Source organism: Dipodomys spectabilis, unplaced genomic scaffold (genome assembly GCF_019054845.1).
Source record: "Dipodomys spectabilis isolate Male_0828 unplaced genomic scaffold, ASM1905484v1 ptg000038l, whole genome shotgun sequence".
Lineage (NCBI taxonomy): Eukaryota > Metazoa > Chordata > Mammalia > Rodentia > Heteromyidae > Dipodomys > Dipodomys spectabilis.
In genome coordinates this window covers 823,638-838,790 of record NW_024870715.1, presented here as the reverse complement: position 1 = coordinate 838,790, position 15,153 = coordinate 823,638, and the positions used below count along the sequence as shown (strand labels likewise).

Below are 15,153 nucleotides of genomic sequence, written 5' to 3'. Positions count from 1 at the left end.
TAAAACCCCTGATACAAATTAGTTAGAAACAAACTATTCCAGTAAAAAATTTCCCTTTTTTTTCTTTTCTTTTTTTTCAGTCGTGGGACTTGAACTCTGGGCCTGGGCGCTGTCCCTCAGCTCTTTAGCTCAAGGCTAGCGCTCTACCACTTGAGCCACAGCACCATTTCTGGTTTTCTGGTGGTTTATTGGAGATAAGAGTCTCATGGATAGGAGACTGTCCTGGCTGGCTTTGAACCAAAATACTGAGATCTCAGCCTTCTGAGTAGCTAGGATTACAGGTGTGAGTCACTGGGATCAGTCTTCCCTTTCTTTCTTTCTTTCTTTCAATAGCAGTCTTAATTCAACAGGAAAGGAACTGAATGTTAAAGGAACGTAGTGCTGTAAATTAAGAAAAATTACATGTAATAAAAAAAAGAAACTGAGACATACATGGTTTTGACAAAAACTGAGAAACAGAATAGTAATGTACTTTAGGGGGCATGTATAATAATAAAAACAACTTTAAACTTTTATTCTTTTTTTTTACTTAAAAATTTTAATTGACATAATTATACATATTTACAAGGTACTAAAGATTCTGAAGAGTAATCTAAAGCATTTGGATGTCCTTGGAAAGTAATGTAATATACACTAACATTCCTATATTACATTTTTATAGATATTAAAAACAATAGTAAAAGACCTGCTTTTATTCAAATTACAGAAAACTGTTCTGGGAATATAGCACAGTGATAAAGTGCTTGTCTAGTCAAGGTCTAATCCCTAGCACCATCAAAAAATAAAAATAAATGATATAAAATTAAGAATAAAGAAAAAAGTAAAACTGGAATAGTAATACAAAATAGATGAAGTTATAGTTGTTTTGTGCTGGGTCTTACCTCATTTTAATACAAATAATTATTTTTATTACTATATAAACTTGGTGGCATAACATGTATTTTTATTGACTGTATAAATTTATTCATTACAAAATATGTTAAATGCATATATAATATATAATTTTTAAAATCTGGTCAAGAAGATTTTCTTAATGTCTATGAGGTAAATAGATGACATTTTTCAAATTTTTAGTGGAAGGGTGGAGCACTGTAGAACAAAAAGTGACAGATTCAGAGTTATGTGACCAGGCAAGGTCATCTGATTATCAAGTTACAGTTATTTATAGGATCCAGGATTTTCTTGCCTAAATGTGCTGCAGATGAGTGTATTCAAGATGAAGAAGTAGAAAATCTAACTAGAGTTCAGCTCTTTTAATACATAAACAGGTGTGGAAACTAACCTTTAATTTTTCAAAATTCAATCAGATGTGTGTATGGTCCATTGGTATCAAGCTTTAGTACTTGCCTGTTCCCGTAAGTGCCATGTTTTACTACAACCCCAGCTTCAGCACACTTGATGTTTGCAGCTAATTCTTTTTCACATAGAGTCACAAAGTGGGAATAAAGTTCTAACCCTTCTTCTTTTCCACAGTTAGAGTGATACTGCATATTTCTTCCTTTTACTCTGCCTCCAAGGGTGGCTTGAGGAATGATAAGAACATCACCAGGTAGATCCAATATAGAGACGTGCTTGCCATTTTCTGTCTCACTTAATTTCACATTTAACAATGTATTAACTGGATAGAGAACAAAAGGTAAGACATTTTGAAATAAAAAGCAAACCTGAAGAAAACCTTTTAACTCAGTTGGCAAATCCCACATTTAAAACCCAGCTTGTTAGCTCTTATTCCTATCCTCTTTGTGATTCAAAATTCAGCTTCACGAAGTAGTCCAAGCATGAAAAAGAAAAAGACTTTATACAGAAAAGAGTATAACAGGTTTTTTTTTGGGGGGAGGGTCAGGGGTCAGTTATGGGGCTTTAACTCTGGGCCTGGCACTGTCCCTGAGCTCTTCAGCTCAAGGTGAGAGCTCTACCCCTTAAACCACAGTGCCACTTCCAATTTTCTGGTGGTTAATTGGAGATAAGAGTCTCACAGACTTTCCTGCCTGGGCTGGCTTTGAACTATGATCCTCATATCTCAGCCTCCTGAGTAGCTAGGATTACAGGCATGAGCCACTGGGTGCCCGGTCATAACAGTTTTAATCTACAGAATTAACTATATCATGGAACCTCAATAAGTTTGCCTCAGGAGAATACATGAGAAGATTTTCCCTCTCTGTTTCCTGTATTTTATAAGTAAATTCCATTAGAAAATAACATGATAAATCCTTCTCAAACCAAACTCTATTCTATAACAACGACTATCAGAAGGGCACTTATTATTTTAAAATAGTTACCTACAGTTTTGAGCTGTGACAAAGTTTTCAGGTGTAATCTCATTACATACCAGCTCCTTTTGCTGTTCTATAACCTTAAATGTACTATTGATATGGACTAGTTTACAAATATATTCTAAGGCAGAAGTACAAAGACAAAATACAATGTTAAAAATCAAGAAGTAGAGATACAAAGCAATTAACACTATCTTCTTAAACATACAAGGAAACAGGGTGCTATTTTCATAGCATTTATGAGACTATTGCTAACAAGTGTCAAAAACACAATAAATATCTAGTGTTAGTAATCTACCTAAATTTAGAAAACTTTTATACCTGAACATTAACCATTTTCAAAATAATAACAAAAGAAGTGTCTATTAGAAACAAATATACCATTTAGGGAGATAGTAATAATGGTATAAATGAATTGTGCTTGCAAAGAACAGTACTGAGAAAACAGTAAAATGGCTTTTTTTTTTAATCCAGTCCTGAAGCTTGAATTTAGGGCCAGGGTTCTGTCCCTGAGCTTCTTTTGCTCAAGGCTAGCACCCAACCACTTCAGCCACAGTACCACTTCTGACCTTTTCTGTTTATGTGGTACTGAGGAATCAAACCCTGGGCTTCATGAATCCTAGGCAAGCACTCTACCACTAAGCCATATTCTTAGCCCCAAAATGGTAAAAGAAACTTTATAAACTTCTGACCTCTATTCTTAAACTAGAGAAAGGCATGCTTTTGTGGCAAGTAGCTAATGGTTTTAATTAATAGAGGATCCATAGTAAGAATTTATTATATCCTTATAGTAAGGATATTAGGAAGGATTTGGTTTGGCTATCCCTCACTTTAAAATCATGTAATTAACCAGTTAAAAACCTCCCAAAGTAAACACTCAAATTAACTCTTAAGCTATGCCTTATGCACTATCAATTTTCACTTAACATCTATTTAAATATTTCTATAATTTCTAAATTACAACTAGGGCTTTCTTATATAGCCAGTAGTCCTTAGTGGTTGCTTCTATGGAAAACTGAGTCTCCAGAGCACTTCATTCCAAGCCTCAGGCTAGTAAGAGACTAAGCCGGCAATTTTGCATTAACACAGGGGAGGTAGTATAAGTGCTTTACACACTTCCCTCTACTGGCCACATCTGGGAACTCAATACTGATATAAACATCAGTAGGTAAAAATAGATACAAAACAAATACAAGTAGAAATAAAATGAGACAATGAATTAATGGCATACTGGAAATTCAGAGATCCTAATGTAGGTAATCAACCAAATAAATTCAAAGACACTGAGTAGAAGGTAAGCTTTCACAGATCCCTGGACCATAGCCCAATTATACTGAAGATGAATTGAGAAAGGCTTTCTAATTTCTACATTAGCTATGCATTTTAGACTTATTTTCCCAAGGGTTATAAAATTTGATTGGAAAGACTGGAGGAGGGGAGTCTAAGAGAATCCCATCATATTGGAGGAAAGTACAACTCTATCACTAACAGATTTGTTTATTTATTTAATTGTTTGTCCTGGGGCTTGAACGCAGGGCCTGGGAACAGATCCTTAGATCTCAGCTTCCTGGGTAGCTAGGATTACAGGCATAAGTCACTGGATCCCAACTACACATTTATTTGGTTGTAACTCAAACCAGCAGTCAGATTCTTCAAATGCACATAGTACTTTAATGAGAATCATACCAAGTTTTTTGTGTTAGATTCTGCACTTGAAGAATTAAGGAAGACCTCCTCAGTTGTTTTTTTTTTGTTGTTGTTGTTTTTCATTGGTCGTGGGGCCTGAAGTCTGGGCCTGGGTGCTGTGCCTCAGCTATTCAGCTCAAGATTAGCAATCTACCACCGGAGCCACAGCACTACTTCGGGCTTTTTCTGCTTATGTGGTGCTGAGGAATCGAACCCAGGTCCTTATGCATGCAGGGCAAGCAATCTACCACTGAGCCACCTTCTCAGCCCGTTTTTTTTTTTTTAATTCACCATAATCTTACACATCTATTTGAAGTTAATTCACTAAGACATATATAGAAGTATAGAGCATTTGTCTGTGTAAAATAAAATGCTGCTTGAATTTGTTGGGCTTATTTTATAATTAAAGTTTATTTAAGATTCTGATTCAGGAAGTGGCTTAAGTGGTAGAGCACTCTTCTTGAGCCGAAGAGCTGAGGGATAGTGCCCAGGCCCAGAGTTCAAGCCCCATGACAAAAAAAAAATAGAGAAAGAAACGTACTCCCTACCTTGCTGGTAGCTGGTGGCTCATGCCTGTAATCCTACTCAGGAGGCTGAGATCTGAGGACCACAGTTCAAAGCCAGCCCAGGCAGGAAAGCCCATGAGACTCTTACCTCCAATAAACTTCCAGAAAACTGGAAGTGATGCTGTGGCAAGCACTACCACTGAGCCACCTTCTCAGCCCATGTTTTTTTTTTTTTTTTATTTCACCATAATCTTACACATCTATTTGAAGTGAACTCACAAAGACATATATAGAAGTACAGAGCATTTTGTCTGTGTAAAATAAAATGCTGCTTGAATCTGTTGGGCTTATTTTATAATTAAGGTTCATTTAAGATTTTGATTCAGGAAGTGGTGCTGTGGCTCAAGTGGTAGAGCGCTCGCCTTGAGCTGAAGAGCTGAGGGACAGCGGCAAGGCCCAGAGTTCAAGCCTCACGACTGACCAAAAAAAAAAAAAAGATTCTGATTCAACCTTAGAAAGGCAATCTTAACTAAGTTTGAGAAGAATTTTTTCCCCTGTTTTTGGAGAATCTTACTATATTTTTATGGCCAATGAAGACTTAAATCAGGGTAAAATATCAACTTAGGAAAATGGACAGGCCTTTAACACCTCAACATTAGGATTTCACAAATTATCCTCTATAATGGAAGTCCTCATTTAATTTTCTTCTTAACCTCTCAAACATTCCTTATTGTGTTCTGGGTTCAAATTTCAAACTACTACACATACTGCTTTTCTATCATCTTCTATCATAGTCTCTTGAATGTAGTTTTCAAAGTTGTCAAATATGCTTGTTATTAGTACAAAAAAGAAGCCATAGCTTTCTATCCAAGGTATTCAGAAAATTATTTGTTCTTGAGTTTATTTGATCTCTTCTAGTGACCTTCAGGTCATTAGCTTCAACTACCCAATGTTTATATTTATATATATCCATTATTTGTATTTTTAAAATTTTGAGACAGGGTCTTACTATGTTGATTAGGATGGCTTTGAACTCTGGAATGAGAGAATACTCTTCTTTCAGCCTCTAGAATAGCTGGTACTAATTTTTTTTTGGGGGGGGGATCCAGTCGTGGGGCCTGAACTCTGGGCCTGGGTGCTGTCCCTCAGCTCTTCAGCTCAAGGCTAGCGCTCTACCACTTGAGCCACAGCGCCACTTCCGGCTTTTTTTTTCTGCTTATGTGGTGCTGAGGAATTGAACCCAGGGCCTCAAGCATGCAAGGCAAGTGCTCTACCACTGAGCCATCTTCCCAGCCCAGCTGGTACTAATTTATTTCTTTTTTCTTTTTCTTTTTGATGGTCCTAGGGCTTAAACTTGGTCCCTGAGCTTCTTTTGTTCAAGGCTAGCCCTCTACTAGTTGAGCCACAGTGCCACTTCTAGCTCTTTTGGTAATTTATTGGAGTTTACCTTTTTTCCTTCCCTCCCTCCCTCCCTCCATCCCTCCCTCCCTTCCTTCCTTTCCTTCCTTCCTTTCTTCCTTCTTTCCTTCCTTCCCTCTCTCTCTTTCCTTTTTTTCTTTTGCTGGTCCTGGGGGCCTGGGCACTGTCCCTGAGCTTCTTTTGTTCAAGGCTAGTGTTCTACCACTTGAGCCACAACACTACTTCTAGCTTTTTCTGAGTAGTTTATTGGAGGTAAGAATTTAACAGACTTTCCTACCTGGACTGGCTTCAAAATGTGATCCTCAGGTCTCAGTCTCTTGAGTAGCTAAGATTATAGGCATGAGCCACCAGCACCTGGCTTTAGTTTGTATTTCTTATTGATTCAACTAATAGGTGCTGTCCTTCATTAATAAGGATATCATAAAATGTCTCCAACATTAGGGATAGCTACATTACTTCAAGATTTTTTTTCTGTACATATTTGTTAAAATCAAAGCAGGTGATTGATCTGACATATCTAAATCTATATCATGCAGTGCTATGGATATTTCAGTATACAAACTACAGCCAAAAAAATTACTGTCCAGAGATCCTTGAACATTTACTTTTGTTTTCAATACAACTAGAGGAAGTATTTATGAGGTAACACTAACTTTGGTTTAAAAACTAGACTTGTGCCGGGCGCTGGTGGCTCACACCTGTAATCCTAGCTACTCAGGAGGCTGAGATCTGAGGATCGCGGTTCAAAGCCAGCCCGGGCAGAAGAGACCATGAGACTCCTATCTCCAATAAACCACCAGAAAACCGGAAGTGGCGCTGTAGCTCAAGTGGTAGAGCGCTCGCCTTGAGCTGAAGAGCTGAGGGACAGCGCCCAGGCCCAGAGTTCAAGCCCCACGACCGACAAAAAAAAAAACAAAAAACTAGACTTGTATTTGTACATATTTCTTACAAAGACATACATAAATGGCTAATATAAATTCTTCCAAAACAATGATGTAATTTTGACCTGTATAAATTTCACAGGACTCACAACTTATATAGTGTTGTCTACTACCTCTTTTCTCCTATCTAGAGGGTAAGGGAAATATTAGGAAATGAACAATCTGTTTCTCCTTATGTAGCCATCAGCAACTTTCTGTAACCTTGGCCTAAACTATCATGTGTATATTTTGTGTGTTTATAAATCAACCAATAAGCTATTATGAAAAGCTGCATATGTTTGAAAAGAATTCTACCACATATGCATATTTTAATTGTAATAGGCAAATAGCTAAAGCCAACAACGTTAAACAGTTAGCTAATAAATAATTTATAGACCAGGACTATTTGTGATTGTATTTCAGTAGTTCAATGTAGAGTACTTGTCTACCATGCAAGTAAATAAGTAAGTAAAAAAGTTTGTGCTCCTTGTACATTGCTATTCTTCCTTTTTAAAATTTTTTTTTCTGTGCCTGGGCTTGAACTCAGGGGTTGGGCACTGTCCCTGAGCCTCTCTGTGCCCAAGGCTAGCATTTTACCACTTAAGCCACAGTCGCTTTTTCTGTTAATGTGGTACTAAGGAATCGAACCCAGGGCTTCATGCTTACTAGGTAAACAATCTACCACTAAGCCACATTCCCAGTCCCATATATTGCTATTCTTATCTTCACTTGTACATTGCTGTTCTTTCTCACTCATTAAAAAAGAAAGAAAAAAAAATCAAACACATACCCATTTTGGAAAGAAGTTCTTTATCAGCTCCCTTGAAGAAGCACACGTAAATCACTAATCCTCTCTGAACCTACAAGAAATCACCACAGAAAATTCTGTTTAGGAAGAAGTCCATAGAGATTTAGAACTACATGAGTAAAAATTCAATTAAATTTTACAAACATAGAGAATAAAAATAACAGGAGATTTATGATAGTTTTGATTTCTAAATAAATATAAAAAACAAAATCCTTTCAAGTTTTAATCACCATTACTATTTCTTTCAAAAATTGTTATTTATTTGTCTTTATTTATTTTGTGCCAGTCCTGGTGCTTGAACTCAGGGCCTGGTTGCTGTTCCTGAGATTTTTTGCTTAAGGCTAGAGTGCTCTACCACTTGAGTCACAGATCTATTTATGGCTTTTTTAAAAAATTGAGATAAGAGTCTCAAAAACTTTCCTTCTCTGGCTGGCTTCAAACCACTATCTTCAGAACTTAGCCTTCTGAGTAACTGGGATTACAAGTGTGAGTCACCAGACCCCAGCAGGTTTTTACTTTTAAACAGTGATGATCACAGTATAATATCATATATTTACTTCTAACAGAAGTTAGTAGAATTTTCAACCAGCTTCCCCTCATCCACCAAATAAGGCTGACAGGCTTAGAAACATTTAATGTGCAAGGCCCATTTATTCAGTACTGGCTGAATTCACATACTAGATAGGACTGATGAATAAGCAGCAGTCTGACTGATATATTTTGACATCACTACTATATTCTTCATAGCTTATTTACTTACACATAGTGAAAGAGTTTGATTCTATTTCTATGAGAAACGGATTATTTCTGTTACTGTTATTAATATCATAAATAAACATAATGATTAGGATTAGAAAATTGTATTTTTGATAATAAATTCTGCATGACAAGATTGGTTGCTACCAGGAACATAAACTTATTTATTTTACACAGCGACTTGGATATTTCTATTGGCTTTTGTAAGACAGTCTATTAAAAAAAGAGACATTTGATAAATGACTTTGATTCTGCTGACTGAGTCATTAAATTCATGAGTGAATATGGAAAACTTGTTGACCCCAGGAGCTATCAAAGACTAAATGAATTAATAATTGTTGTGTTTAAAACATTGCTGGGCTCATGGTAAGTCCTACACATGATTATTAAATGAGTATATAAAATAAATTTAAAGGCAGAAGCATAATTTATCTCAAATATTAACTTCCGCAGTATTTAACATGATTTATGCATTACAGGGACTCAATTTATATCTTAATTGCATTAATTCAACTGTCTCATCTTGGCTCCATTATCTATATAGTGTTCTTGATAAATATAACTCTGTACTCACACTTACCAGCAAATTTGCTGGTAAATGTGAATCATTGTTAAAAAGCACAACTGTGATTTTGGAATATGCACACCCACAAGAGGCTACCAAGTTTAATTAGACATCTACACTACTACTATGGATAGAATTTTCAATAGGAGGCCAAATCTTCATCATATGTCTTGTCAGAATTAAGTACTTAATTACTCCCAGAAGTAGTTTACACTCACTACATTACTTCCTTTCATTGTCCTCTGGTTTATTCCAATAATATATCTTAAATTGTGCCTACATATTCTTCTCTTCAAGTCAAAACCACCACTTTCCTTGTACTTTTCTGTTTTTCTTGGCACTACGTAGGTTTGAACTCAGGGCCTTGAGCTTGCTTAGCTGGAGCTCCACCAATTGAGCTATGACTTCATACTTGCTGTTTGCCAGTTATTTTGGAGATGGAGTCTAAGGAACTTTTTCTACTTGGGTTGTCCTCAAACCATGATCCTCCAGATCTTATAGCTAGAATTACAGCTGTGAACCCCCAGCCCTTGTAACTTAATTACAAAACATTTCAAATAAATAGAAAAGTACAGTTCTCACTTAAAAATGCTCATTTCCCAGAAAGAAAAATATTATAGTCTGTGATGGCAAAGTTCTTAATGAACGAAACTCAAATAAGCAAAGTAACTTTCAACAATTAAAGTGCTGTTTTATAAAAAAACAAAGTTAATGGAACAAGGTTAATGATATGTGAGAAAAGAGAATTTACACTTTCTCACCATCTAATTACTTATCTGCTCTTTAATTCAGTCATGTGTGGGAGGGAAGTAAAAACTTTTAAAAACAGCTTCTAGAGTTTATAAACAGAAAATGATAGATTAGAAGGTTGCAATAAAATACTTGTGATTATATGTAAAAAACGACATGGAAAAGCCTAAAAAAGAAATACGGAAGAACTGTAAATGATTACTAGTTTGAAATTTGTAGGGCCAGAGAGCAACAAATTATTCTACATATTTAGATATACAAAACATGAATGTAAAGGAACAAAGTTTCAAATATGGAAGAAAAATCAAAAGCTCAGAGAAAAATCAAAACAAAGATTAAAAAAGAGTTTGAGATAAGGAGAGAGATGTAAACAGGATTGCTGTTCTCTCCTTCCCAGGGGAGAGTTATGAAGGCAATCCACCATTACCAGAAATTATGCACTCAAATCTCCCACTTCTGGGGAAATTACAGGGGTCAGAATAACTGCCTTCATGATCAGGGTATTTTCTCTGTCAGGTAAATATGGAATACAGGAATTTTTAGTGTTCATAAACTATTTTCAAGTTAGCCCAAGTAATTAATAGATTCTGATTTAAGTGTAATTAACCACATGTTCATGGGTAATATTTAAAATGACTTTTTATAGTAAAGCTAGGCTCAGAACTTTATTAACTTTAACTTTATTAACTTTATTATTATGTGAGAGATTCTCCTACATGAAAGATTCTGAATATGTCCGAACGTTTTAAGATGAACTGACTGCTTTTCCTATGTTTCAACTTACTCTGAAAAATACATCAAGAGACTTTAAAGAAGATTGTATTTGCCGTTGTGGCCTTCTGACTGGTTATCTTAAAAAAAAAAAAAGTAAGTATGAAAGTAGAAGTCATATTGAGATGTCTTCAATTCTTTGGAGGAAATGTGTTCCAATAACAACGCACAACTATTATAAAAAAAAAAAGTGGTGATTTCTTTGGACCATAAACATAATCTCAGTTGGAAATAAGTCAAAATTTCTTTCAGATGCTTGGGCTGGTGATTAACAGCTCAGTGAGTGATAAAATGCTTCCTTGCTTAGGCCTGGGGATCTGATCATCAAATGCTGAAAATCGTTTCTGGAAAAGAAACTGTTTCTGGGAGAAATCTCCTTTCTAGGCTGAGCCCAAGTTACGGTCACCACGAGTAGGGACAGAAATCAAAGCAGATCTCGAACCCTTGCAGCCAACTGAGCCTACCAAGACTGAATCAGTGCCGTGCGGGCCCAGGGCGCCAACCTGTCCGAGGCAAATGAGGCCTAAAGACAGTTCTGCTGCTTTTGTTTGGTTTTCCCCTGCGGGGGGCTGCCTAGCGCGGGGCGGCGCGGGGCAGGATGGGAGGGGCTGCGGGCCGGGATGCAGCTGTCCACCGCGCCAGGCCGGGCGCCGGGCGGGGTGGCGGGGCCGGCGGGCTCGGCCAGGGAGGCGCGGGGAGGAAGAATCACACAGACCGTGCGGAAAAGGATAACGAGAGCTGCCCGGCCGCCGTTACCTCCACCCACTGGGCCGTGGCGTCCCCCTCGGCTGGGCAAACTTGCAGTCGGGCGTGCAGACACTGCTGCAGGAGCGCCCGGGCCTGAGGTGTCCGGCCGCCGTCAGCCATGGTCAGCGCCCACACCGCCGCGCGGGTCCCGCAGGTTCACGCCGCGCAGGCTCCGCCCCCTGCACGGAGGCAGGAAGGGCATGGGAGGGGCGGGGCGTAGCGGAAGCCGCTCCTACCGCCAGTGGCTCCGCCCCAGGAGGACGGATGTGCTGCTTGGCACTCTTGGAGTCCCGGATGTGCCTTCAAAGGCTGTCAATGATAAGGGTAGATGAAGCCAATGGGCCAGTCGGCCCAACGCTGAAGAAGGCCGTCAGGGTACGTTTGTGAGCCAAGAGACTTTTGGATGTCTTTCTTCTGTCACACCCCCCCCCCCTCCCCCGAAGTTTTAGCAAAGATTTACTTTAGTAAAACAGGATAATTTAGAGAAATAAGAAGAAAAAATAGGAGAAACATTTCTTGCTTCCCATGCAAGAAGTAGCAGTAAAAGACCCCCTGTCTTTTCTGGCATGTGGATTTTGTAACCGTGTGGCTTTTTTTTTTTTTTTTTTTGTCACTCGTGGGGCTTGAACTCTGGGCTTGGGCACTGTCCTTCAGCTCTTCAGCTCAAGGCTAGCGCTCTACCGCTTGAGCCACAGCACCACTTCCGGTTTTCTGGTGGTTCTTTGGAGCTAAGAGTCTCATGGACTTTCCTGCCCTGGGCTGGCTCTGAACCAAGATCTTCAGATCTCAGCCCCCTGAGTAGCTAGGATGACAGGTGTGAGCCACCAGCACCGGGCTCAGTCTGGCATTTTATTGGTTAATTGGAGATGGACTTTCATGGACTTTTATACGGATTCAAACTTTGAACCTAGATCCTCCAGTGCCACAGGCACTAAAAAAAAAAAAAAAGGATATACTAGGCAATTTCTTTGTCACCTGGCTGATACCCCCACTCCTCCTGTATATCTATGAACAAACATTTTTTTCACCTTAGATAGCCCCCTTACAGATTTTGAACAAATTTTTTGCTTGATTTAAATCCACCATATGCTCATTATGGAGATAAATAACTAGAATGAATCAATCAAATTTCAAAGCAAGTGGAGATGAGATTGGAAGCTATAAATCTTTGAAAAAATTTCTTGCCCAATCAATAAAACAGCACTACCTCCCTTATCAGGAATGCTACAAACCTTTCTGATTTCACAGATACAGAAAGATCTTAAAATGCTTTCTGAAAACACATTTTGAGATTAATTCTTCAGAAAATACCTTTGGTATGAATTTGCTTATACAAGAAAGTGTGATTGTTAATACAGTTCTTAACCTGCTACTAATATAAACCTAAAATAACATGTTTTGATGCACACAATGTTATTAAATTCTGTGATGCATTTTCTCTAAGTCCAAGCTGAATGTAAATAAAAGTAAATAAGGACTCGATTTTCTTTCCCACACAGTGCAGTGCACTCCTTGAGCATGCATCAGATTAGCATTTATTTTTCTACAGTCTTGGAGAGTTAAGATGAGAAATAATAGTGTGACCCTGATTGCATTACCCAGGTCATTGATTTGAGCTCAGTTGACACAATATCCCTATACATTCGGGACTCTTGTTTTAAAAGATGACATCACTGACAGTATGGCTACCCATACAAAGTAGTGTGACTGAAGAAAATAATCCATGCATAATCAGTGGTCTTTTGTACTAAAAAATTGAAGCTGCTTGTTTTCTGGTTATATTTCAGCCTGCCTTACACTTTTAGTAAAAAGAAAAGGAAAATATCACATTATCTCGGATTGCTGCATTAAAGAGTTTCCAACTTTTGCTGACATTTATCTGCACAGCATACAAGCTGAATTGCTTAATGTCTGTACCTTTAGGTCACTATAACTATTGAATCTCTATTATTCTTCTCAGCTAGATCCAAAATTTAAAAGTCTGGTAAGACCTTTGAAATAGAGACCCTGGCTATGATCTATGATAAGTTAGGATTTTTGAGTCCATTTGCATATGAGTGTTGAAGATATGGAGTTCTATCGAAAACGGAATATAGTTAGTTCTCAGAGATCTTTCTACTGGGAGGGAGCTTTGATACTTTGGCAAACCATTTCTGTGAGCAGATGAGTTTTCTCATTAATGTTTAGCTTCTCAAATATTAACAATTACTTTAAACTTTCCTGTTGACTGAAAATCTGAACATAGTTATGTGATAGGTTTTGTCTTATTTTTTCCTCTTACCTGCAGAGGGCAGTAGTGAGTAGGAAATAAAGTACTGTGTTTTATGAAAGAATCTCAGAAAGAATCTAAGGAAACAGAAATACAAGTAACAAGATAATAAAATGTGAACAAAAACAAAGCATTAGGAGCAAAGAAAAAATATGTTGAGAAGTCACAATTGAGGGAAATTTAGCAAAGTTTTCATCTATGTGTAAGTTGTGCTCATCATATGTAATGTTGAGGTAGATCAAGTTGTACAATTTACTTGAGTCTGAAGTAAAGAAAAAGCAACTTATTGAATTTTTTTTGACGAAGACAGTAGTTTACTGAACTGTAAGAAATCTTTGCCTTTTATCTGGGTACTGGTGGCTCATGCTTGTAATCCTAGCTACTCAGGAGGCTGAGATTTGAGGATCACAATTCAAAGCCAGCCAGAGAGGGGAAAGTCCATGAAACTCTAATACAAAAAAAAAGAAGAAAGAAATTTTTGTCTTTTAATTATATAAGAAATAATTTTCTAGCCAAGTTCTGGTAGCTCTCACTTGCAATTCTAGCTAGTCAGGAGGCTGAGATTTGACAATAATGGTTGTAAGCCAGCCCAGCCAGGAAAGTCTGCAAGGCTCTTGTCTCCAATTAACCACCAAAAATGCTGGAAGCAGAGCTCTGAGTAAAAATGGCTCAGGGACAGACCCAGGTTGTCCTTTTACACATATGAAGGTGGATTCAAAGATTCCTGAAGAAGTAATTCTATGTTCACCACTATAGCATAAAAATGAAAAACCAAGATCCTAGAATTGCATATAATGGCAGAAATAACTTTGGCTTGGGAAAATGTCAAAGCAGCTGTCTTGATAGGAAACAGATGGCACATTTTAAAGAGGTGGCTCAAGAGAGTTGAATGATGGAACCATTAAACAAGTGTGTAAAAGGTTAAGGTAAGCCAATAGGGGATAAGGCTAACGGGCTAACAACTGCAGGAAGCAGTTACTGAAGAGGTAAGAGGAAGAGAGAGCTATAGATGGAGGAAAGATACTTGACAGGACCTGTGGCTTTCCCATAGAAAAATGCAGCCCTTGCCAGATTGTAGCCTGTGTTCCTTCTCCTCCTCCTTTCTGATTTCCTGCCACTTCTCCTACTCACTGAGCCCAACTGAAAGGAAGTGAGCAAGAGTTAATTCAGTACAGAGAGAACAGCCTCTGGGGACACAAATAGGATGCAGAAAGGTGACAAGTGGGATCGGAAAGGACATTTGAAGACTATCCAGGGTGGCAACTGTTCCTGGTATCTTTCCATGGCCAGAGGAAAATGTCAGTGTTTATCTTACATAACACAGACTTACTTAGTTGCAAAATATACCCATCACTCCTAATCTACCCAGTTCTCTAATTATAATGGGTTATTTCATGAACCAATTAAATTTTGGATGGCATGTCTAAAGAATAGTTTAAGAATTTATGACAATTATCTATTGAGGTCAAGCAAATAATGCTGAAAAACTGTATTTATAAAAAGTAAAGATAACTTTCTGTTTTTTATTGCATTGCATCAATATCACAGAGAATGTCTGGGATAATTTGAGTTGGTCCATGCACATTTCACTTTGAAGGATGCCCATTTGAGTGGCCAGAAGACATTCAATCTTCTACCAGGACATCTGAAACTCAGGTATAAAAGGTCCATGTGAATTTGGAC

General features: G+C 37.8%; 1 protein-coding gene and 1 pseudogene across 2 annotated transcripts; both read right to left on the bottom strand.

Moving 5' to 3' along the window:
• Positions 1–653: 653 nt before the first annotated feature.
• Positions 654–11,369, bottom strand: Dtd2 (D-aminoacyl-tRNA deacylase 2). 2 transcript variants are annotated; one of them, XM_042677397.1, is made up of 3 exons: positions 11,211–11,369; positions 7,595–7,664; positions 654–1,618 (listed from the first exon to the last, which is right to left on the bottom strand). In XM_042677397.1, exons 1-3 carry the CDS (start codon positions 11,319–11,321, stop codon positions 1,293–1,295), a joined length of 507 nt encoding a protein of 168 aa, XP_042533331.1. In that variant the 5' UTR covers positions 11,322–11,369; the 3' UTR covers positions 654–1,292. The 2 variants fall into 2 exon arrangements, with proteins under 2 accessions (XP_042533331.1, XP_042533333.1); XM_042677399.1 differs by having other exon boundaries at positions 654–1,522.
• Positions 10,081–10,207, bottom strand: LOC122106138 (annotated as a pseudogene).
• Positions 11,370–15,153: the final 3,784 nt, after the last annotated feature.